The sequence below is a fragment of the Notamacropus eugenii genome, chromosome 4 (assembly GCF_028372415.1).
Source record: "Notamacropus eugenii isolate mMacEug1 chromosome 4, mMacEug1.pri_v2, whole genome shotgun sequence".
NCBI classification, from domain to species: domain Eukaryota; kingdom Metazoa; phylum Chordata; class Mammalia; order Diprotodontia; family Macropodidae; genus Notamacropus; species Notamacropus eugenii.
The window spans coordinates 70853080-70879403 of NC_092875.1; the positions used below are offsets into that span (position 1 = coordinate 70853080).

At 38.0% G+C, this 26324-nt stretch overlaps 1 protein-coding gene across 5 annotated transcripts in view; it reads right to left on the minus strand.

Moving 5' to 3' along the window:
• Window positions 1-524: 524 nt before the first annotated feature.
• The window catches only part of ZFR2 (zinc finger RNA binding protein 2), a 130878-nt gene continuing 105078 nt past the window's right edge, over window positions 525-26324 (minus strand). For 4 of the 5 annotated variants that reach the window (XM_072601775.1, XM_072601776.1, XM_072601777.1 and 1 more), the window contains 5 exons: window positions 10425-10513; window positions 8343-8438; window positions 5807-5918; window positions 2620-2717; window positions 525-822 (listed from right to left, as the gene is read on the minus strand). In XM_072601775.1, coding sequence (XP_072457876.1) covers window positions 643-822; window positions 2620-2717; window positions 5807-5918; window positions 8343-8438; window positions 10425-10513 — 575 coding nt within the window. In that variant the 3' untranslated portion in view covers window positions 525-642. Of the gene's footprint in view, window positions 823-2619; window positions 2718-5806; window positions 5919-8342; window positions 8439-10424; window positions 10514-24948; window positions 25100-26324 lie in introns of those variants that run through there. The other variant, XM_072601779.1, reaches the window with a different exon arrangement.

Consider the following 26324-nt stretch of genomic DNA (forward strand, 5'->3'; position numbering starts at 1 on the left):
TAATGAAGAGCAAGTGAAATAAATGTTAATGCTTCACTGACTTGTTTGCCTTATATGATTCTTGGCTCAAAGCTCTATACTTGCCACAAATTTTTTTTTTTTGCTCTTTTGAAAGAGCAAACTAATCTCCCTGATTCTTCCAAACCAATCTTCCTGCTGTCCAAACCCCAAGGTGGGCATATCTACATTCATTCTAGCTTGAGGATGGGACAGCCAAAGAAAATTATTTTAAGGATCATACCCAATATCTGGCATTTCCTTCTACATGCTGTGATGCATCTTTAAAGCTTGCAAGAAATACCAGAATTAAAAAATATGCCTGCATCCTTCTACCTATTTTTTTCTGTGGGGAGGATTTCCTCAGAAGTCCAGGAAAAGGTAGACAGGGATAGAGTTGAATGGGGCTATTGCCCAAAGACAATCTTGGAATAATGCAAATTTTTAAATGATTTAAGCACAATTTTAAAAAACAAATCCATAATACGTTATTCAAGGGGAAAACACTAAAATTGTCAAATGTCATAGACTAAACAGCAACTCATATATACGTACATACATTTATAGAAGAGTACATGTGCATACATGTGTATGTACATATAAAATCAAAGTTGTGTATGAACATTATTTTAACTATAATAATGTTTAAGCATCATCCTCATCCTCTTTTCTCTCTTTCTTCCTTTCACTCTCTCCTTCCACCACTTCACTGAAGTCTCTTCTTCGTTTTTTGTTGCGTGAACCAACTCTGCTTTTGGGCGGTGGCAAAGGGTCCATTCCTAGTACTTTATGGATTTGTCGGAAAGCTAACATCCGTAAAGCATGCTGGGAGAAAAATAAGAAGAAACAAAAAATAACTATAAGGATGATTTGGACACTGTTTTCTGAGCTTTTAGGTGGCCATCATGATTCTATTCAGCCAGCAAAACCTGAAATCACTAAATCCAAGTTGTTACTTAGAGATCTATAGCTAGAAAGCCTAGGAAGACTCTGAGACTCAAACCCAATCTAGTCCAACCTCCCTTCCCCCTCATTTTTTACTGAGTTAAAGAGACTGAGTGTTTTGTCCAAGGTCACACAGATAACCACATTACAGAGATTGGAATCTGGATGTTCTGACTCCAAGGCCAGAGCCCCTTCCACCACATTCCTCCTCTGATTGCCTTTACACGTGCAATCCTAATGATTGTTAACTTCTTTACCAGTCCCAGAAACACATTTTCCAGTGTGGAGGCAAAAAGATAGGAGACCTGTAGCTTCTCCTTTTTGACAGGAGTAACTCCTCTTTAGAAACTGATTTCCATTTCAGTTAAAAGTGAGGAGTTACCTTTTCTTTTGTCTTGTTCTTGTCAGCCCTCCTCATTTCTAACCTTGCTTATAGGCTGATAAAAACAGATATTCCTACAGATTAATCTATCTTCAAGGTTAATACTTAAAGAAGTATTATTAGAACTAATTGTATCATACTAGTTTGAATATTAATAGAATAATACTACTGTTCCAGAGGAGTATATAAGACCCCTGTAGGCCCTGTTGGAGAAGAGGAGGAGTGGCACTTTTTAGAGGAGCCTCCTATATCCACCTGTCTACCTATATTTTCTGAGTCCTAAAAAGGTCTTCTAGCATATATATGATTGAGATGTCCTTTTGCCATGACATCAACCAGTCATAAGCACTACAAGAGCTGCTCCTCTAAGAACTAGAGAGAACAAGAGCATATGATGTGACCTATATGTACCTAGGATCAAAGCTGTAAGCTTCAGGAGGGCAAGGGGTATATTTGTGCATTTTATTATATATCACATTGAGCCCAGAACCTGGCACAATGTCTTGGCTAGAGCATAGGCTTTTTTGTGAGAAAGAACATTTAGGATACTCTTATTTATTAAATGGTAGCTGATACTAGTCACTTTCTAGGTAACTTTTTGAAAACATTAATTCTCTTGCTTTAATTAATTAATTTCTTATCAAGAGAGAAATAGCGACAGGCAAACATATGAGAGGGAATCGAGTTTTTATTATAATTGTCATTCTGGGTATAGGTAACCTGACAAACACTAAATGGTGACTGGAAGGACTATGGCAGACTTGCTTGCTGATTTCAATAAAATACCAATAAAAACTCACATTCAAGGCTGAAGGTACAAAATGCTGCTCAAGTATTGACCTTTTGAGATATGTAGTACAACTATTACCAACCTTACTATACAGAAGAGAAAACAGCCTTAGAAACAGGCAGTCAGTTGTCCATAGTCACATAGCTAATTCAGGGCCAGGATTTGAACCCCTGACTCCTTAATCTAAAATTCTCCTTCTACTGTGCCAAAATGACATTCTAAGTGGGGGGACGCAGAAGCAATATATCTTAATATTTTATTTCTTGGCCATGGATCTCTATAGCAAAATACACTATGAACTACCTACATCCTCCTACACCAAGTTATCCCTGAAAAAAATTAACATTCACTACAAACAAGTGGCACCAAAAAAATTACATGTAAACTGTTGAATCCATTCCAGAAACCAAACTTTAGAAACAATCATTTATATTATTAGGGCCTGAGTCCTGGATAAGATGGAAGCCTTTGAAAAGGAAGATGTTGAGCCATTGCTTCTTTCTACCTGGGCACTGGCTGTAACATCCTCTCGTTCTTGACTTGTCATGACATCCAGTACATCAGTCTGGTCTTTCTCACATGGATCTTGAAGTCCTGGCCCATCTGAAAAGGAAATAGTTGTGAAACAGAATGCACTGGGGGCAAATATCAGCTTTCTTCAACACTACCCATCCCCCATACATACGGCTGGTCTGTAAAGGGTCTTCAGCCAAAGGGTAGAAATTGTTCAGAAAGGATTGACGTTGACTTTCCCTAAGGTCACTGGAGATTATTTGGTGTTAATCTCTGGGGTACTTGCTCTGCTTGCTTACCCTGTTGAAAATTATGTTGTTGTTCTTCTAAAACATAGGCATTGGTCTATTATATTAAAGTTTCTAAATAATTCACTGTTGGTACTGAAAATACAATGCTTCACTAGGTTCTGACATGTGCAGGTTACTGTTGAAAAGGGGGACAGACAAAAGTAATTGCAGAAGCTCTCAGAAATGATGGTGGTTAGGGGGTTGTACTTCATCTTCAAAGAGGACCAAAATGACATCACCATTGTAAAGTGAAATTTCAGTCTGACTGCGACTGATCAGACCAATTTTGAGCTCGGAATGCTCTACCACAGGTTGGGCACAGATAGTCTGTGTGAATGTTTGGAGTGAATATCCCAAATCTGTGCATCCTGCATTTACTTTGTGCTGTCTCAATTCTGCTTTGCTCAAAGAGCACCGCACCTTTTCTTATGTGGGCACGCCATGCTGAGAGGTCCTGTGCCAGTGTCTCCCATGTTGCACAATCAATTCCACAGTTCTTGAGAGAGACCTTGAGAGTGTCCTTGCATCGTTTCCCCTGGCCACCATGGGATCACCTGCCCCAAGTGAGTTCTCCATAAAATAGTCTTTTTGGCGAGCATACATTTTGCATTTGAACAACGTGGCCAGCCCATGGGAGTTGTGCTCTCTGAAGCACAGTTTGAATACTTGGCAGTTCAGCTGCAGCAAGGACTTCAGTGTCTGGTAACTTATCCTACCAGGTGATCCTCAGAATCTTCCTAAGACAGTTCAGATGGAAGCAATTCAGTTTCCTGGCATGGTGCTGGTAGACTGTCCATGTTTCACAAGCATATAACAATAAGGTCAGCACAAGAGCTATGTAGACCTTCAGTCTGGTGGTCAGTCTAATACCTCTTCTCTCCCAAACTTTTCTTTGGGGCCTCCCAAACACTGAGCTAGCTCTGGCAATGCTGACAATTACTGAAATGCAAAGGACTGTTTATTTATTTGCATGTTGAATGGTCCCAGCCTGTAAGACTTTCTGTGTTTTTAAAATCTGAAGGATTTATAGAATGACATGGACAAAAATGACACAGGATGAAGTGTATTGGCTATCTATGATTATGGAAATAATACCCAAAACAATGACATTACTAATCCACCAAAATATCCCAGAATTTCCAAGTCATCTTTCTGACACACTCAACTATCTGGATTATAACTAAAGTAAACAAACAAACACAAAGGACCTGAGAAGCTGATTTGAGGAGCCAAAATATTTGCAGAATATGCAGAATCTATTAAACAAAGCTAACACGTAGTACTCCTATAACATCCCTTCAATTCCCTACTGAAGATACCAAATGAGAATAAACGCTCTTATTTTAATATAATTCTGACAAGCTTTGTTGCCTGGCTTCCCAGCCAATAGCTACCAAGAATAAGGGATTAGAAGTGTGTGTGTATATGTGTGTGTGTCTGTGTGTGTGTCTGTGTATGTGTCTATGTGTGTATCTGTGTGTCTGTGTGTACGCGTGTGTCTATGTGTGAATATGTGTGTATGTGTATGTATGTGTGTGTGTGTGTGTTCCCAAGTCTGCGTTTTACAGTTTCACACAGTGCTGGGAGAGTACTGCTGATAGCAGGGCCCACTGACAGCAGCAACTCTCTTGACAACTGATTATAGCCTGATAGTGAGAGAGTAAACAGAAAACATTGTTTTGAAAAGCAGACATTAAAAACTCAAAAAGTCCTACAGGCTAGGACCATTTAGCACAGAAGTAGTAAATAGCTCTATATAACTTAATCAATAAGTAATTAAGTGCCTGAAATGTGCCAGTCACTAGGGATATAAAAATAAAGATGATGAGATTAAGGGAAAAAGAATAAGCATTTACATATGGTTATGTGCCAGGCAATTGTGCTAAGAACTTTACAAATATTGTCTCATTTGATGAAACAATCAATCCCTGTTGGTGTTAACTGAAGCTCGGAATTCTAGACTTGGAAGTGAAAAGAGGATGTTCCAGGGAAGGGGGAAATGCAAATAAACAGGAAATGAAATGTCACATTTCATTTATCCTTTAATAAGATGGACACTTTGGCCAGATCATAGAGTTTGTAAAGGGGAAGAATATACGAAATAAGACTGGAAAGAGTAGTTTGGTATGAGGTCATGAAGGGCTTTAAATACCAAACACAGGAGTTTGTGTTTTATCTTAGAGGCAATAAGGAGCCACTGTCACTTCCTGGGAAGACGAGTGTCATTGTCAGACTTGGGCTTTAGGAAAAACTGAGGAGACTACTGCACTGGTCCAAGTGAGAGATAATGGTGGGGTCCTGAACTGCAATGGAGACTCATGTGTAGAGAAAAGAGGAATGAAGGAAGGGATTTTGTAAAGCTAGAACCAAGAAGAACTGGCAAGTGGTCTCCATGACGTAGCCCTGCATGCTGAATTCATAGTAACAACTAATTCTTCAAAGAAAGAGATAAAGGTATGCAGAGCTGGAGGGGACCTTAAAAATCTAACCTCCTCATTTTATAGAAATAGAGGGTGACAGAGAGAAGGACTTTGCCCAAGTTTACACACATTATAGTAAGTAGCACAGCTGAGATTCAAACTCAGATCCTCTAACTCCAAATCCAGGGCTCTTCCCACTACACCACACTGCCTCTCTGTTCAATATGGTTTATTTAAGAAGTAGAGAGGGAAATAATGACCACACTTCAGAAAAATTACTACACATCCTTAGAAACAACTTTTTAAAATGGAAAATGACTTTATGTGGAATGCTTTGTTCCTCCAAAATATCTGAAAAGTGAGGCCCTGCTATATTTCTCTGTAACCCCTCAATGCCTGGCAGATGTTCCACATCCATATTAAGGGGTGACTGATTGATTACAAGGCTTGAGTTCAGCTTCAGACTGACCTGCTAGGAGTGTTCCTGTGGCTACACATTCGAGCACTCGCCTCATGGCATCTCCCGGACGCAGAGGACCTGATGCACTGCTCAAAGCCTTTTCCACCAGAAGCTCCATGGCCTATATGGAGAGAGGAAAGGAGAGAAGGAACAGGAGGGAATATAAAAATGCTGACCATGGTTGAAGAGAGGGAGCCACAACAAGCCCCTTCATTAATTAGGGATAGTTTGTCTCAGCCTTGGACCCTAGACTTCTCTGCTTCATTTCACTTTGAACACTTCCTAGGGAGCATGACTTGCACAGAAAAAAATAATTATCAATGAATCCAGGGATTTAACAACACTGTTTACAGAGAAATGAAAGTCTAAGAGGGCTCTTTGCAGGTTCAACCGATAGTATATAATGGCCAAGGGATTTCAGCAGAAAGACAGGTCTTTGAAGACAGCCACCAACAAAATTATATCTCAGTGAACACTAACATTTTTCTTTTAGCAGTGGCCAGAACCAGTCATATAGTCAAACAGCCATGTCTTGTGGCCATGCGAATTCAGAGACAGCCCTGGTTTTGGAGGAAATCCTCATGAACGAGAGATATAATTGTGACTTAGGGGCAAAAGCACTGGATACAAAATTGTAAAATGAGGCTCTATCACCCCTGTAATTTTAGTCAACCATTTCCCCTCTCTGAGCCTCAGTTTCCTCATTTGCAAAATGAGTATGATGATATGGGTGCTATCAACCTTACAGGGTTGTTGTGAAAATCTACTGATACTATCCAATGTATGTAAAGAGTTTTGTAAATTGTAAAGACAGGAGAGGTACTACACTTCTGATTTCCCTGGAGGAAGGAAATGGTCCTGGGAAGAAATTTCTTCTATCAGTACATGTCAGCACCTCTGCCACTTAGAGCTTTAGAGTTCCCTACTAAGAGGTATTAAGAGTTTGAGTGACTTAAATAGTCAGTATGTGTAAAAGGCTAGACTTAAAATCCAGGTCTTCCTGGGCTCATAGCCACCAACTTTCAATCTATTATACCATGCTGCCTCTTTGGTAAAACATTATATAAATCAAGAGTTCTTAACCTTCTGGGCACTCTGGTGAAGCCAACGGACTCTTTATCAGAATAACGTTTTTAAATACACAAAATACATAGGATTACAAAGAAAACTAACTCTACTGAAATATAATTAGTAAAAAGTAAAAGTTTTAAGTTCAAGGAGCAACACCCCACCCAGTCCTGGACCCCAGGTAAAGTACTCCTGATGGAAAAAATAAACTATGGTATCAACAGTTTAAACAAACTATTTTTAAGCAAACATGTTCCATACTTATTTCAGAACTACCAGGAATCAAAAGGAATTACTTATTTTCCTATTGAATTAAAAATACCCTAACTCCAAGAAAAATTAAAAATCACTAATTGGAGCCATCTTTTGCTACTAAACTAGAAAACCAACACAAAAGTACATGAAATATAAAAAATATAAAAAGGCCATAAAACATAAAAAAAATTATTAAAAGTTAATCACATCCTAGACTGCAACAGAGAGATATGGAAATACTGAGGTAGACACAGGCATGTTTAAAAAAACACCCTAGAGATAAACAGAGAGAAGAAACCACAATAAAAGCTATAAAGGAAATGACAAAGGCACAGTAAGATCTCCTTAAAGTAGAGAGTAAGAAATGGAGAGACAGTAATGAACTGAATCGACATACAGAAGGTCCCTCGACAGTGCTTTGTCCCCGAAGACCTGAGTGTTGGCTGTTAGTGAGATGGGTAAAACCTAGGGTGGAGGGGTAGAGCCCAAGAACATGGAGAAAGACTAGGAAGCCTTCACCCTATCCTTCTCGAGTTCATAATGTGAGAGCCTCTCATACTGTGACGACTACAAGTAGTAGTACATATTTATACAGTGTGTTACAATTCACAAAACTCTTTCTAACAACCGTTTCCTATGAGCCAAGTGGTATAAGAATTATTAACCTCATTTTATAGATGATGAAACTGGAGCTCAGAAAATCTAAGTGATTTGCCTGTAGTCACATTACTTAGAAATTCACTAAGCCAATGATCTTTCCACCATGGCTCTTCTTCTACTTCATTCTTTGCTCTCATTTTTTCTCCTTGTTCACACTTGGATTTATGAGAATCTCTTTTTTCTATCAGCAGAGTTGGGACATCTGGAAAAAAACCAAAGGGCACAAGGGGTGGTGTGTGCCAGGAGTCTCCAGCCTGACTCCTATTGTCTTTCACCAAACTTTTGTAACTGTATGTATCTGTTCAGTTAGAAGTTTCAATGCAAGATCAGATAGTTCAAACATGGCCAGTGCAGAGCCTCCCGGGGAATACTGAGCATTTTCCAGCATAATCGGACTCCTCTACATATTGGGTATTATTCTTCTTACCTAACGGGGATGCTAAAAGAAGGAATAGAAAACACGATCTTTGAGCTGATTTTGAGAAGTCCTTGTCACTGGAATAAATTACTTTCAAATTGACAATGAATTTTAAAATGAAGTTCAGCGTTTTAATCTCCTTACCCAGTCTGGTAGGGCCCCCCATGTTGGCACACGCTGACACAGATCTCGAAGAACTCTGATAACAATCACACATGACTGCAGACCATTAGCTCTGGCCTTTGGGGAAAGAAACAATGTTTGTTCATAGAAAACATGCCCACGAAGGAAAACTTGATCTAAATGATCTTAAAGAAATCTCCATTTGTTAAGTATTAACACAAATGAAAAAAGAGTCTCTGAGAAGTAGCCCTGACCATCTGTAGGAACAGAGAAAGACTAATCACCCAAAACTTCAGGACCAGACCTGTGATTTCATTGGTGCACCAAACTGTCATCAAGAAAACTTTCTTCATCAGGGCAAATCAGCGCCTGCTTTGCAACTTAGCATCTTAGAGAGCTTCTTGAGACAGAGAGAGGTTATTAGAGTGACTGTGTAGGGGCGCAATCATCATCACCACACATATGTATACAGTACTTTAAACTTCACAAAAGCACTTTATAGGTCTCTCATCTGATTCTCACAATAACCCTGGGAGTTACTATTATTATCCTCATTTTACAAATGAGGAGATCGAGGGTGAGAGGCTAAGTGTCTTGCCCAGGGTCACAGAGGTAGTGTTGGAGGGCATATTCACACTCAAGTCTTCCTAACTCTAAGGCCAGCACTCTAGCTCCTAAAACAAGCTGTGCTAGAGGTGGGACTTGAAGACTGACCTGCCCCAATCCCCTGTGGTCTTCCTGACTTCAAGACTAGCTCTCAATTTACCATCATGCTGCATAATACCTGGCACAAAGCTTATTGCACGTTTGTTGGTTAACTGATTAAATAAATTCTAGTTGGTCCTTCCGTTGTACAAAGCACTCGCAGAAACACACAACCGTCACCACAACCCATTTAATAGATGAGGAAACCAAGGCTAAGAGACAATAAGTGGTTTGTTGAATGATTTATTGCCTGTCAGATCTCAAAGGGGCTTTAAAAGTTCTTCTAATCCAACCACCTCACTTTATAGGTGAAAAAACTGAACCCTACAGAGGTTAACTGACTTGCCCAAGGTCACAAGGCTAGTAAGAAGAGAGACCAGTGCTCAAATCCAGCTTTCCTGATTCCTTATTAGGTACTCTTACCATAATATTATGCTGTATTCCTAAAAAGGAGATCTCTGATGGTGTTTTATAGAAATGACTCATTTCTTAATTCACACGATCATACAATAAACCTAAATTAATGCACAGTGTTAAAAATAGGCATTTCTGAAGTTCCTAATAGTCATGCTGCTATAGGCAGCTCTAGAATTTCAGAGATGAAAGGGATATTGGCATTCAGTTGTGTCTGGCTCTTCGTGACCTCATTTGGGGTTTTCTTGGTGAAGATAGTAGAATGGTTTGCCATTTCCTTCTCTAGCTAATTTTAGCAGATGAAGAAACTGAGGCAAACAGATTAAGTGATTTGATCAGGGTCACACAGCTAGTAATGTTTGCATCCAGATTTGAACTCAGGAAGTTCAGTCTTCCTGACTTCAGGCCTGCCACACTATCCACTGCATCACCTAGCTACCAAAAACAACAACAAAGAATTTCAGAGACAAAAAGTATATTTGAAGCCTTTGAGTCTAAGCCCTTCCTTTTACAAATGAAGAAACTGAGACTCAGAGAAGGTAAGTGACTTGTTAAAGATCAAACAGGTCCAACAAGCCTAATCCAAGCTGGAATAACCTTTGTAACAGCTCATTCAAATGAATCATCCAGCCAATGCTTGAAGAGTTCCAGTAGCAGGGAATTCATGACTCCCAGTGGGAGTTCATTCTACTTTTTGAGAAAATATCTAGCTAATTTTGTTAGAGTGACATTAACACAATGAACCAAAATATGCTTTCACATAATTTAATCTCAATAATCCTTAATTTGCAGGCCCAGACAAACAAGTCTAATCACTATTCCAAATAATAACTCCAGTTTTTGATTAAATATAATACTCTGGAAGGGGTCTTTCCTGGCCAACTGCAATGCAGAACTATCACCTTTTCTCTTTCCTTTCAAGCAGAAATAACAATTTGCAAATTTGTCTATTCAATATTCACAACTCCTTGGAAAGCACCTTACCTGGAACCACTTGGCATGATGAAGGGCAGCTAATGACTCTAGACATTTTTGTTGACTCAAGACATCTACAGGATCAGGCTGAGACTCTTCTGCTTTTCACAAAGAAAAATGAAAACAAAGTTTTTAGCAGAGAGATTTTTTTTTAGAAGAAAGCTCATAATTTCCACCTCTACTACAAACTTACTTTGGACTAACTCCTTAGTCTAAGCCTCAAGTTACTGATCCACAAAGCAGCATTAAAGTCTTACAAGGATGACTCAATGTGGTATGATGGTAACCCTGTGTTCTTGAAAGCTAAACCACTGGCACACAGACTGACAGCATGCCAGAAAAGCTTTAAATATAGTCTTAGCAAAGCACTATATCTGTTCTGTCAGTACCTGCCTAGTAAAATACAAAGAAGCTCATCACTAGTAGGCTAGCCACTGAAGATTAATTCTTTGGCCATGGAAACACATGAAACAAAAACAAAAACATCTGACCTCATTCCTGTGCAGCCCACCTTCTATTTCTGACTGGTAAATAACTAGAGTGACCAAAAGTGACCAAGGCCATGTAAACTATGCAGAAGCATCACACCTATACAATATGAACACTTTTTTTGAGAAAAGAGTTGGAAGGATATAGACATGGCAAATGTTAACCACCACAATAAATTCAACTGATTACACTTTAACAGATAGAAAATGACTGGTCACTGATGTGGGAGTCATTTCAGGGTCAGACATTTGTGTGCAGCCAGACCCAAAACTTAAGATCATGGATCTAGAGACAGAAAAAACCTCAGAGGCTATCTAATCCAATGCACAACAACCTGGTGAAAAATGGAAAAGATCTGAAACAAACAAACAAAAAAAGCCCTACCCTCAAGAAGCTTCTTACATTGTACTGGGGAGGGGTGGGGGATGAAAAGCACAGAATATAAATAACCAAATACAAAATAATTTGAGGAGGGAGGGAGCTTTAACAACCAGAGAGATCAAGAAAAATTTCCTGTAGAAGCTAACATGTGAACTAAGGCTTAAAGGAACTCAGAAAGTAGGCGAAGGACAAGGGCGGGTAACAGCAGTAAAGCCTCTCTAACCTAGAAAAGGTTGGTGGGGTTCAGCCTGAGCTAAAAAAGAAAAAAAATATATTTTTTAAGGAAATACAGTTTTGCTACACTTGGCTATTTATAGTATAGAATCTTATTAGCATAACAGAATAGAATAATTTGTAACGTACACCTACATTTGCAAATGCTGCAACAAGTGTTTTTTTTTACTGTTCTGTGGTTAGATAATTTCTTGGACTACACGGTTAATCAGTTTTGCTACCTCCTTTTTAGATGGATTAGGAGCAGAATAGGTAGTGCAAGTGTGAGCTTCATTCAAACACATCCAAACCTAGTACATCCAAATATTCTCAATGAGTGGTCCTAACATTTCTCCCGATCCAAATACCTGCCTTTTCTAGCCAGTTCACAAGAACTGCTTGCTGGATGAAATGCTGTTTTTCACAGTTGGTTTCACAGGAAATGATGCCAAAACAATACCAAATCTACGGTTCATCAACAATAACTGACATTTGTGAAACTGCCTCAAGGTCACAAAGTACTTCACAATAATCATCTCATTTAAGCATAATGGGAGCCTCGTGAGGTAAATATGACAGTTGTTATTAGGGATAGGGCCTGGAAAAGGGGCCAGATCTGTGATTTCACTGAAATAGGGAACTCTGGGTAAGGAAACTCTACCGATGCAAGTTGGCACCATGTATGCAGCTTAGTCTTAGAGAGCTGTCTAGCAATGGTGTCTCACTCAAACAGAAACAGACCCGTGCAGCAGCATATTGACTTAGAAAACTACAAATGAACATTATGTTTTATTATATTTTTATTTATGTTCTCAAACATTTCTTAATTACATTTAAATCTAGTTTTGGCTGCACTTGGGAGTTTTGCACGGCTCGAGTTTGACACATTTTGAGAATAATGCCAGGGTCACAGAGCCAATTTATGACAGAGGCATGATCTGAACCCAAGTTTTCAAAGTTTCAAGACCAGCTCTCTGCCTATTACTGCATATTGCTTCTCTATACTGATAAAGGCATTATTATTCTTATTTTAAAGGTGACAGGCTCAGAGAAATGAAATGTCCTGTCCATGGTTATTAAGTTTCGGAGGAAGAATTCAAACCCAGGTCTTCATGACTAGACGGACTTCTTCCATTTTACCACTATGGCACTGACTCGGTAATCTCTACCTAAACAGGACTTCAAGTGAGAGTTTTAAAAATGTATTGCTATCTTTTGTTTTTATACCACATTCATTTCTAGATATATCTACTTTATCCCATTCCTAGAGAGCCATCCTTTATAACAAATAGTAAAAAAGGAAGGGGGATCAGGGAGGCATGAAAGCAATTCAGCAAAACTAGCAGGCATATCAACCAAGTCTGGCAATAGATGGAATGTTCCACATCCATAGGCCAACACTGCAGCAAACAAGGAAGGTGCTTTCTCATTTCTACTTGGTGGTTAGATTCAGTCATAATTACACAGGGCTACTTTTCTCTCCTTTTCTCTTTTCATTTACATGGATGTAGTCATTTTGTATGTTTTTTCTTGGTTCTTGATTCCTTCATTTTGCATCAGTTCACCTAAGTCTCCTCATGCTTCTTCTTCATTCTTCATGTTCATCCCTTTCTATGGAGAGGTAAGATTCCAGTAAAGTCATGTCTAACCATCCCCAAGGGACAGGCATCTACTTTGCTTCCAGTTCTTTACTACTACAAAAAATGCTACTCCATTTGTGGTACTTGAATTTTGCTGAAAGAAATCCTAACATCTATACAACTAATTAGAATTAGGAAAGAATGGAAAAAAATTTTGCTGTTAAAAACTTTAACTATTAAAACAAAGAAAATTTTTAAACCAGGTATCAGAGTTATTGCCCTGTATTGGATCTGGAGTGAAAATGATGAAGGAGAGAGTAAGGGGATAATTTAAGACTACAAATAAATATTAACAGCTTAACTCCTGGTACTCTAAATATGAGACCTTTGTCCAAGTAATGTATTATAGAATGAAACCATATTACTGTTGACATTCTTATAAAAATAGAAACCAGAAACCAAAAGGAAGTAGCAGTCAAACAGGAGGAACAAATGATAATACTGGAAGAATTGGTTTCATTGTGAACCCAAAGGCAATAATAAAAATCATGCCATGAAATGATTCTTTGTCATCTTGTCTTAAAGTGCTCATGATAAGTATAAGTAAGAAGATGCCACAGGGAACTCTTCCTCTTCCCCTTCCACTCTTCATTTCCCAATGTGTGTCAGAAAATACAGAAGTGCTAATGTTGTGGGGAGCTCTTCCCATAAATCCTTTTGGAAATCCTTCCTTTTTCCTTTTTCTTCTTCTAGGAAGAGGGAGGGAGGAATCCTGATCCCTCAATCCCACCCCATGTGGGAGGGAACCCACAATTCCTGCTACACTACAACCTTCATGTCTACTCCTCCCCTTCCACTCTTCCCAATGAGCATGGGACATGCACTTTCCAATGCACATATGACACTGAAGGAGGGGCAATACTGCTCATACTACTTTGATAAGTAAGGAGCCACCAAGAACAATCCTTCCAGTAAGGAGGAGGACTACAAGACCTCACATCTGCCTTTCCACTATATTCTCTAGCTATTAGGCCTTACCATCTGCCCTAACATTATTCATTCCAGAACCCTTGACCTTGCCTCTATTTCTCTGAACCCACCTACATGTGCTGTCTCTTCCAATTAAAAAATAACTTAAGAACAGGGACCAACTCACCTTCTATTTGTATCCCCACACTGTATTCCTGACACACTGTAAGCACATAATAAAGTATTTTTCATTCACTCATTTAAGACCACCATGAAGATAATAACAATTTATCTACTAGCATATCTGTTTTAGAAGATAAAAAGGCAGATAAATTCTAAAAAAAACTGAACAAGCCTCTCAAAACTAAGTCAAAGTACACTTTGATATTTGGCAATTTCAACATATTCCCTCTTGGATCACTACCTTGTCAGGGCAGAGGGGTTTCCATAGTTCAATGAAACTATGAGCAATGTTGTGCAAAATTACCCAAGATGGACAGATCATAGTAGAGAGTTTTGACAAAAGGTGATCAACTGGAGAAGGAAATGACAAAACATTCCAGTATCTTTATCAAGAAAACCCAAAGGACAGAATTAAAATGATAAAAGACATAGCATCAGAAGATGAGCCAGTATTGCACATGAAACTAGAACATAAGATCTATGAACCAAAGTAAGCTGGATACGGTCAGATAAGATAGAATGATTAAATGTCAATATCTTAAATGTCAGTGAGCTTAAATGGATGAGAAACAGTAAATTTTTCCCAATTTTTAAACATTTTTATTTAAAGTTTTGAGTTCCAAATTCTATCCTTCCTTTGCTCTGTGCCCTCCCTGTCCCTGAGGTGGTAAGCAATCAGATGTTGGTTATAAATATGCAATTATGTAATTTATTTCATATTAATCATTTTGTACAAGAAGATTCAAAAGAAAAAAGTGAAAAATAGAATGCTTCAGTCTGTATTCAAATAATATTAGTTCTTTCTTTGGAGGCCAATAGAATGCTTTATCATTAGTCCTTTGGGATTGTCTTGGATCACTGTATTGCTGAGAATAGTTAAGTCATTCATAGTTGTTCATCAAACAGTATTGCTGTTACTATGTACAATGTTCATTTCACTATGCATCAGTTCATGTAAGTCTTTCCAGGTTTTTCTGAAATCATCTTGCTTGTCATTTCTGATAGCACAATAAGATTCCATTAAAATTATATACTGGGGGGTGGAGCCAAGACGGCAAAGTAGAAAGATGTATATACTCCAGCACTTCCCCCACAGTCCACAAAATACCTGTAAAAGTGACTCTCAACAAAATCTAGAGCAGCAGAAGCCACAGAACAACAGAGCAAAAGAGGTTTCCAGCAAAAGGTAACCCAAAAGGCTAACAGGAAAGGTCTATCTCATGGGACGCTGAGCACAGTGAAGCACAGCCCTGGCCACATGGCACTGGGAGGAACAGAACCTGAACAGACCTCTGGGCAGTGTTCCTAGCAGAGAAGGTCCCAGATACCTCAACCCACAAGCAACAAAGAAAGCTCTAAACGTCAGTGGGGGAGGGCTTTCCCAGCTGGGCGAGAGAGAACCAGGTTTCTCCAGCAATAGCCTAAGGTAATGGCAGAGGCCATAGCAGCAGACTGCAGTCAGCTACGTAGGCCAGGAAGCAACCTGGATCCATTGTTCAGGTAGCTCACCTTAAAGCCTCTGGTGGTAGTGAGCTGCTGATCTAAACCCCAGCCCTGAGTGATGGCCCCACCCCCACTCAAAGCCCAGGGGAATGGAGCTGCTGAGTCTAATCTCTTGAAAAAGGATTCAGAAGTCAAGTAACTGGCTGGGAAAACGACCAAAAAAGGGAAAAAAATAAGACCATAGAAGGTTACTTTCTTGGAGAATAGATGTCTCCTCCCATCCTTTCAGATGAGGAAGAACAAGGCTTACTGTCACAGGAAATTAAGACCCCTGCCTCCAGGGCCTCCAAAGTGAACTTAAATTGAACTCAGGCAATGGAAAAGCTTGAAAAGCAAGTTAGCAGCTTGCTAAAGGAGAACCAAAAAAAAATGCTGAGGAAAATAACACCTTTAAAAAGAGGCTAACTCAATTGGAAAAAGAGGTCCAAAAAGCCAATGAGGAGAAGGAGGCATTAAAAAGCAGAATTAGCCAATGGAAGGTTCAAAAGCTCACTGAACAAAATAGTTCTCTGAAAGAGAGAATTGAGTTCAGGGAAATGAACTATGAGATAGACTAAGCAGTTAGAAAACAAAACCAAAAGTTTGAAAAAATAGAAGATAATGTGAAACATCTCACTGGAAAAACAACTGATCTGGAAAATAGATGCAGGAGAGACAACTTAAAAATTATGGGACTACCTGAAAGCCATGATCAAAAAAAGAGCCTAGACATTATCTTCCATGAAATTATCAAGGAAAATTATCCTGATATTCTAGAACCAGAGGGTAAAATAAATATTGAAAGAATGGCCTGATCACCTCCTGAAAGAGACCTGAAAAGAGAAACTCCTAGGAATATTGTGGCCAAATTTCAGAGTTCCAAGGTCAAGGAGAAAATACTGCAAGCAGTTAGAAAGAAACAATTCTAGTGTTGTGGAAATACAATCAGGATAACACAGGATCTGGCAGCTTCAACATTAAGGGATTGAAGGGCTTGGAATATGATATTCTAGAAGTCACAGGAACTAGGATTAAAACCAAGAATCACTTACCCAGCAAAACTGAGTATAATACTTCAAGGGAATAAATGGTCATTCAATGATATAGAGGACTTTTAAGCATTCATGATGAAAAGACCAGAACTGTATAGAAAATTTGACTTTCAAACACAAGAATCAAGAGAAGCTTGAAAAGGTAAACAGGAAAGTGAAATCATAAAAGACTTTCTAAAACTGAACTGTTTACATTCCTACATGGAAAGAAAATATTTATAATTCTTGAGGCTTTTCTCAGTATTTGGGTAGGTGAAAGGATTGTACATACACACACACACACACACACACACACAGAGTACAGGCTGTGTTGAATCAGAAGAGATGATATCCACAAAAAATATATAAAATAAAATTTAAGGGGTGAGGGAGAAAAATATTGGGAGGAGAAAGGGAGAAATGGAATGGGGCAGGCTATAACTCATAAAAGAGATAAAGAAAAATCTTGTTCAATGGAGGAGAAAAGGGAGAAGAGAAGAGGGGAAAAGTGAAACTACTCTCTCCACATATGACTTAAGGAGGGAATAACATGCTCACTAAATTTGGTATGAAAATCTATCTTATACTACAAGAAAGTAGGGGAGGAGGTGACAAGTGGGGTTAGGGGAATGATAGAAAGGAGGGCAAATGGGAGAAAGGAGTAATTAGAAATAAACACTTTTGGGAATGGACAAGGTCAAATGAGGGAATAAAAAAATAAGGGGGGATAGAGTAGGGTAGATTGCAATATAGTTAGTATTACACAACATGATTACTACGGAAGTCTTTTACAAAATGACACATATATAGCCTGTATTGAATTGCTTGCCTTCCCAGTGGGGATGGGGAGGGAGGGAGGGAGGAAAAGAAGGTGAAATTCAAAGTATCAGAAATGAATGTTGAGAATTATTATTGCATATAACAGGGAAATAAGAAACACAGGTAATGGGGTGTAGAAATTTATCTTACCCTACAAGAAAGGAGAGAAGATGGGGATAAGGGAAGGGTGGGGTGTGATAGAAGGGAGGGCTCATTGAGGGAAGGGGTAATCATAATGCAAGGTATTAGGGAGTAGGGGGAGAGGAAAGATGGGGAGAAAAATTGGACATGTTACAAAGTGATGTAAAAGCAATTAGTATTAATTGCTGAATTAACTGACTGAATTAATTACCGAGACTAAATCAGGGACATCTTTAGTTTGGGAAAATGAATTTTAGTCTAAGTCTCCTAGAGGCAGGTAACTTCGGGTAAAATTTGGCATTGATGGAAAAGTTAAGGTTTTAACGGTAAATTTGATTTTATGATTGTTATTTAAGCAGGAAGTTGAACAGGTATAGAAAAAGCATGTAAGCCACTTAAGACTTGCCTCAAAAGATGTTCCTTAGCCAATGTGAAATTATAGTCATATCTGAAACCTGGTTATTGAAACTTGCTATTTTAAGATTCTATGGGCTATTAACTGACTGTTCTTCTGCGTCTAACTCCAGGTATGGATAGCAAGTAAAGGTGATTTCATGGGAAGGGTGGGAGAGCAGCTGTTCAGCCTGGGCTGAGGTAGGATTCTCCTGACTCAATTTCTCCACTGATACCTGGCAGACTCTAAGCCTCACTGAATGCAAGTTGACAATCTGCTCCTGCCTGGAACTGACATGAAGTTGGGGACATATTGTTTCCTTGCAATGTCCCTAATCTTAGTGGCAATTTCCTATAGTCAAAATGCTTGTAAGCTTAATACCAGATCTATTAAATTATAGACTGTTGGTAGGGGAATATCAGAGGTCAAGTCTAAAATTAAACTATTAGGCGTAGGACTTTAGACCAACAACAATAAGCTAGGGTTCTTTAATTCTTAATAATAGTGTGGAGACAATTAGGTCAAGGGCTTATGAAGTTAGCATACATAGTTATTATTTGTGTCTCGGTTAATGTTAAAAAAAATTCGTTTGTGGTCTATATTGTAAATGCTTTAAAAGAAATATCACTTGACCAAAAGTTGAAATTGTGTTACGGGATATGTTACGTGTGTTAAAAATGAAAAATAAAAAAAATCATATACCACAGTTTGTTTAGCCATTTCTCAACTTACAGGCATCCCTTTGATGTCCAATTCTTAGCCACCACAGAAAGAGCTGCTATAAATATTTTTGTACAAATAGATCCTTTCCCCTTTCTTTGGATGTCTTTGGGATATAGACCTAGCAATGGTATTGCTGTATCAGAGGATATTCACAGTCTTATAGCCCTTTGGACATAGTTCCAAATTATTCCCCAGAATGGTTACATCAGTTCAGAACCCCATCAACAATGTATTAGTGCCCCAGTTTTCCCCATCCCTTCCCACATTCAACATATTCCTTTTTTTGTCATATTAGCTGAGAATGGGTAAATTAAATTCATGTGATCGCTTTATATACTTCTGTGGGCAAAAATCCCTTAGAAGAAATTAAATAGCCCTCATAGTCAATAAAAGGGTGAGAAAAACAGTACTGGGGTATAATCTCAAAAATAATAGAATGATATCTATTTGAATTCAAGGCAAATCGTTCAACATCACAATAATACAAGTCTGTACTCCAATTACTGATGCCAAAGATTAGTTCTATGAAGACCTGTTACAACATCTTCTAAAAACAGCATGAAAAAGAAAAGACATCACAGGGCGCTGGAATGCTAAAGTAGGAAATCAAAAGATAATTGAAATAACAGGCAACCTTGGCCTTGGGGTAAAAAATTAAGCAGGACATAAACTAATAGAGTCTTGTCAAGAAAACTTGCTGGTCATAACAAACACTCTTTTTCAACAACCCAAAATGCAACTCTGCACATGGACATCACCACAAGGTCAATACTTAAATCAGATTGATTATATACTTTGTAGCCAAAGGTGGAGAAGTTCTATACAGTCAGTTGAAATAAGACCTGGAGCTGATTGTGGTTCAGATCATGAGCTTCGTATTGCAAAATTCAGATTTAAATTGAAGAAAGTAGGGAAAACCATCAGACCATATAAATATGACCTAATTAGCATCTCTTCTGAATATGAGTGATGAATAGATTTAAGGGATTAGATCTGATAGAGTGCCTAAAAGCTATGGACAGACGAATACAAGAGACAGCAACAAAAAATATTCCAAAGAAAAAGAAAAGCAAGAAAGCAAAGTGGTTATCTAATGAAGCTTTATAAATAGTTGAGGAAAGGACAGAAAGATGAAGCAGAAAGGGAAAGATATGCCCAACTAAATGCAGAATTGTAAAGAATAGCAAGGACAGATAAGAAGGTTTTCTTAAATGAGCAATGCAAAGAAATAGAAGAAAACAATAGCATGGGAAATAAAATAATCTCTTCAAGAAAATTAAAGCTGTCAAAGGAATATTTCATGTTTAAAATGGGCATGGTAAAAGATTAAAATGGTAGGAACTTAACAGAAGTAGAAGAGATTAAGAAGAAGAGGCAAGAATGTACACAAAGTATTATACAAGAAAGATCTTAATATCACACAGTAACCACAATGGGGTGGTTACTGATCTAAAGCCAGACATCCTGGAGAATGAAGCCTTAGTAAGGACTGCTAACAATAAGGCTAGTGGAGGTGAAAAGAATTTCAGCTGACTTATTTAAACTCCTAACATATGATGGTGTTAAAGTGTTGCATTCAACATGCCAAAAAATTTGGAAAACTCAAAAGTGCCCACTGGATTGGAAAAGATTAGCTTATGTCCCAATCCTAAAGAAGGGTAATGCCAGGAAATGTTCAAATTATCAAACAAATGGGCTCCTTTCACATGACAGCAAGATTATGCTTAAGATTAAGCAAGCTAGGCTCCAGCAATACGTGAACAGAGAATTACCAGAAGAATAAGATGGTTTTTGAAGAGGCAGAAGAGCTAGAGACCAACTTGCCAACATTCACTAGACTGCGGAGAAAGCAAGGAAGTCTCAGAAAAATCCCTAATTCTGCTTCATTGACTACACTAAAGCCTTTGACCATTTAGATAGCAATAAAATGTAGCAAGTTCTCAAAGAGATGAGAGTACCAGGTCATTTTACTTGTCTCCTGAGGAACCTGAATGAGGAACCAAGAACAGTTAGAATCAAATATGAAACAATTGATCAGTTTAAAATTAGAAAAGGCATATGACAAGGCCATATATTGTTACCTTATTTATTTAATTTATATTCAGAGTACATCATGCAAAATTCCAGACTAGACAAACCAAAAGACAGAATTAAAGTTGCCAGGAGAAACAGTAAGTCTCAGGTATGCAGATAATACCACTCTGATGTCATTAAGTGAAGAGGAATTAAGAAGCTTCTTGATAAGGGTGAAAAAAAGCTAGCTTGAAGGTAACCATAAAAAACAATCTTGGCAACGGATCTCATGACTTTCTGGCAAATAGAGAGAGAAGAAATGAAAGCAATGTCAAATTTTATATTATTGGGCTCAAAGATCACTGCAAACAGAAATCATAGACATGAAATTAAAAGGTGCTTGTTCCTTGAAAGGACAGCTATGACAAATCTGGACAGCATAATAAAAAGCAGAGACATCACCTTGCCCACAAAGGTCCATATAGTCAAAGTTATGGTTTTCCCAGTAACAATGTGTGACTGTGAGAGCTGCACTATAAGGAAAGCTGAGTGCTGCAGAATCCATGCTTTTGAATTGTCATGCTAAAGAAGACTTTTGAGAATCCCTTGGACAGCAAGGTGATCAAATCAGTCAATACTTAAATTAATTCAGACTACTAACTGGAAGGTCAAATGCTGAAGCTGAAATGCTTTGGCCACATAATAAGAAAGGATTCACTGGAAAAGACAGTGATTTTGGGAAAGATTAAAGGCAAAAGGAGAAGGGGATGGCAGAGGATGAGATGGACAGATAGTGCCATGGAAACAATGAACATGAACTTGTACAGAATTTGAGAGAGAGTGGAAGATAGAAGGGTCTGGTGTGCAGTGGTCCACAGGGCCACAAAGAGTTGGACATGATGGAATGTCCTACCAACAACAACTTTAATACAAACAAAGGTAGATACAGGATGGCAAAAAGCATACTGGAAAAATGTCTTGCTATTAAGAAATGAAAACAGCCAAAGACATGTATTCCTCAGATGCATCATGACCATAGATTATAAATACTTTCTTCAGGAGGAACGTCAAGGCAGGGGAGGCAGTGGAGTCAAGATGATAGGGTAGCAAGAAAAAAACAAACAAGCATCCTCCCAAAAAGACTATTCCAAACAAATACAGAAAAAATTCTGTACAGAACCCCAAGAAAAAGTCACAGTAAGTCATATTTCCAGCTCTGATTAGCACAGGGTGCTTGAGAGGTCTAGGCACATTGGGATACGGTCTGGACAGAAGCATACCCCAGAGTGCTCCAGTAACAGGGAGAGGCTGTGCACGAGGACAAAAGGAGGCCTCAAATTCAGCACAGAGGGGCTTAAACGTGCACAGCAAAGTAATAAGTCCCAATTAGAAATTTTGTCACTCTGCCTAGTTCTGAGCCATAGATCCAGTGCAGACTGAAATGGGAACTTGTGTTTAAGGGTGGCATTCCATAATGAAGAGCAGATGTGGCCATCAGACTAAGTACAAGAAACAAGCTCAGAGGAAATCTGTAGCTATGTCGCTCTGACCTTAGGAGCAGAATAGAGTTTCAGTTCTAGCCTATAACCTAGTCTGTGGGTAGCTAGGTGGTGCAGTGGATAGAGCACCAGTGCAGGAGTCAGGGGGACCTGAGTTCAAATCTCACCTCAGACACTTGACACTCACTAGCTGTGTGACCTTGGGCAAGTCACTTAACTCCAATTGCCTCATCCTGGGTCATCTCCAGTCATCCTGATGAATATCTGGTCACTGGATTCATATGGCTCTGGAGGAGAAGTGAGGCTGGTGACCTACACAGCCCTTCCTCACTCAAAACAAAGTCAAGTGCAAGTCATGTCATTATCTCTCTGACAGCATGGTCTTCTTCAGCAACAAAGGATGAACATCACACAGGATAGCCTAGTGTATAGCCTGCAGCAGAATAAATGGAAAGAATTCAGACCAATGAGGAGTTTCCAGTTCTGTAATTCTAAACCAGCAGAACTTGCCTGCTGGCTGACCGTGGCTGAGGCTGGCAGCAGTCCACTGAAACTCCAAGCAAGGAAGGCCTATTACTCAAACTCAAAGCTATAATGGAAACTTATATACCTCAAATCAGGGGGATGGCAATCAGACTTTGACCTGGATCAAAGCACTTTGAGAGTACTGAAGGCTTGCAGGTCCCCAGCCTGAGCTGGCACAACAATTGGAACACATAATATCCAATACCCCCAAAAAAGCAGCAGCAGGAGTAGCCCAGACATTTCCTCCAGAAGTAAACAGAGACTAGCCCTAACATGAAGTCCAGAGTCAGGAAGGAGACTGAAAGAATGGTCAAACAAAGAAAGAGTATCCACATAAAGAGCTTTTATTGTGACAAAAATGCTCAAGACACAAACCCAGAAGAAGAGAATGACTCTAAAACACAAAATAAAACACAGCTTGGGCACAAATTCAATCAGAACTTCTGGAAGAGATGATGCAAGAATTTTTTTTTTTAGTTTAAAATTTTTTTATAAATAAAATGAGAACACTAGAAGAAAGAACAGAAAAGAAAGGAGAGCTATGGATGAAATAATTATTAAGGAGATTAGCAAGAAGTACAAAATATTGTCTAAGCAATAAGCTTCTAAAAGTTAGAATGGAGCAAATAGAAGCTAATGGCTCCTTGAGAACACAAAAAATATTAAAACAACATCAAAAGAAGAAGAAGAAAATGTAAAGTATCTCATAACAAAATAACTGCCTTCAAAAACAGATCAAGGAGAGATCATTTAAGTCTCATTTGACTACTTGAGAACCAAGATGAGAAAAAACAGTCTAGATATCATATTTCAAGAAATCATAAATAAAATTGCCTACATCTCATGGAATGAGAGGTCAAGTAGAAACAGAAAAATCCACTGGTTACCTCCTAAAAGAAACTCTCAAATAAAAATTCCCTGGAACATCATAGCCAACATCCAGAGCTTCCACATCAAAGAAAAACTAGTATAAACAGTCAAAATAAAGAATCCAAGTACCAAAAAGCCATCATAAAGATCCTATATGATTTAGCAACCACTACTTATAAGTGAGCAAAGAGTTTGGAACATGATATTTCAGAAGACAAAGGATATAGGTCTACATACAAGAATAACTTACCCAGAAAAACTGAGTATAATCTTACATAGTAGAAAATGAATCTTTAATGAAACAGAAGCATTTCTGATAAAATACCAGAATTGAGTAGAAACTCTGAAATACAAACACAGGAGTCAAGCAAAACATAAAAAGTAAACATGAAGGACAATTATAAGGGACTAAACAAGGATAAACTATCTATATTCTAGTATGAGCAGATGATACATTTGCTTCCTTTGAACCCTGTCATTATCAGGGGTCACAGGGGGAGTCTAAAGAGACAGAAGACTTTGGAATGGCTCTGTTATATCTTGATGATCTTGAAAGAATATAAAGGGAAGGGAACACAAATACACTGGAAGGGAGGAAAGGAAGAGGAAGTTTACAGAAAATTACCACATATGTATACATACATATACAGGTATATACATACATACACACACACACACATAAGCAATTAAATCTATACAAACAAGGAGAAAAGGGTGAGGGGAGCAGCTGACACCTGAACCTTACTTTCATCTGAACTGGTCCAAGGAAGTCTATAAACACAAACAGTTGGATACAGAAATACATTTCAGTCCAAAGGGAAAAAGAGGGGAAAGGGAGAAAGAGGATTTAGAGGGAGGGTAGATCAAAGGAGGGATTAGTCCTTAGCAAAACAAACTCTAAATAAGAATGTGCAAAAATATTCATATCTCTTTTTGTTGTGGGAAAAAATGGAAACTGAGGTGGTACCCATCAACTGGTGAAATGGCTAAATAAATAACAGTATAGAAACATGATGGCACACTATTGTTCTGCAAAAAATGATGAAGGAAATGGGTCAAGAGAAATTTGGAAAACTTGTATGAGGTGATACAGAGCAGAATCAAAAGAACAATTTATACATTAACAACAATATTGTAAAGATAAGCAACTCTGAAAGGTTTGGGAACTCTTAACAGCATGATGACCAACCATGATTCCAGAGGAGCAATGATGAAACAAGCTGCTAATCTCCTTAAAGAGAGGTGAGGGACTCAGCAAAATGCTGTTTCTTTTTTTTCTTTTAGACATGTCCAATGCAGAAATTTGCTTTCCTTGACTACACATGTTGGTAATAGGGGTTTTCCTTTTCTTTCTTTTTCATTGAGGGAGGGGCTGCAGGAAGAGAAAGCAGAATTTTTGCTGATTAAAAAATTAATTAAAAATAATAAAAGAAAGAGACTGGACTGAATATTATTACAAAAATAAAATTTCCTATATTTTAATAGATGGAAAATGAATAGTGATAAATCTGAGTTACATCAGAATCAGATGTATGTATAATCAGCTCATTGACTAGTTAAAGTCAAAGTTAAAAAACAACATCAAGTTAAAAGGATAAAGATAGTAAAACACACTATAGGTAAGTGCAACTCCAACTTGACCTATTTAAATTAATTAATTTAATTATTAATTCATTAATAAAGTAATACCAATAAATAAATTATTGATTTATTATATTAATTAAATTAATTAAATTTTGTCTTTAAAAAGTGGGAAATTTTATTATAAACTGTATTGCAAAAAGTTGAACAGATATAAAGTCATTGCCACCAAGATGAGACGAGATTAGAAACCATCTTAGATAGCAAATATTTGTTCTTGCCAAGTAGAAAGGCATGGCTATCATTAGCAACATCACCTTACATCAGAACTCATTCGTTTTGAGAGAGATTTGCATTTTTCATTTAATTTGATTTCTCAATTAAAAATTATTTTCTACACATACAGAGAAATAAAACCTTTGTAGCAAATATATACATAATCAAAACAAATTCCCACATTGTCCAAGTCTCATTCTATATCTAGAATCTATAACCTTTCTGTCAAGAGATAGATAGCATAGCTCAACATCAGTACTATGAAATCATGGTTACTCACTGCACCTAGCAGATTTCTGAAGTCTTTCAAACTTTTTTTTTACATTTGTTATTGTATAAAACATTCTCCTGATTCTGCTCAATTCACTCTGCTTTGTTTCATACAAGTCTTCTCAGATTTCTCTGAAACCAATCTCTTCATCATTCCTTATAGTACAATAATATTCCATTACATCATACACCATAATTTGTTCAGCCATTCCCAAATTTGCACGAACCCCTCACATGAACCTATTTATAAGACACTACAGAAGCTGGAGTTAGATTATGAGTAGTATTGTCTAATGAAGCAATGAAAAGCAGTGGCATGAAAAAACAAACAAACAACAACAACCCAACAACGTGGCTTAAGACACAATTAAGGCATTTTACCCAAAGCATATTCCTGAATGAAAATAAGACAACAAAAAGATGGAAAATGTAACAGATTTATTTTTAGCATTTCTATAACAATTTTTATA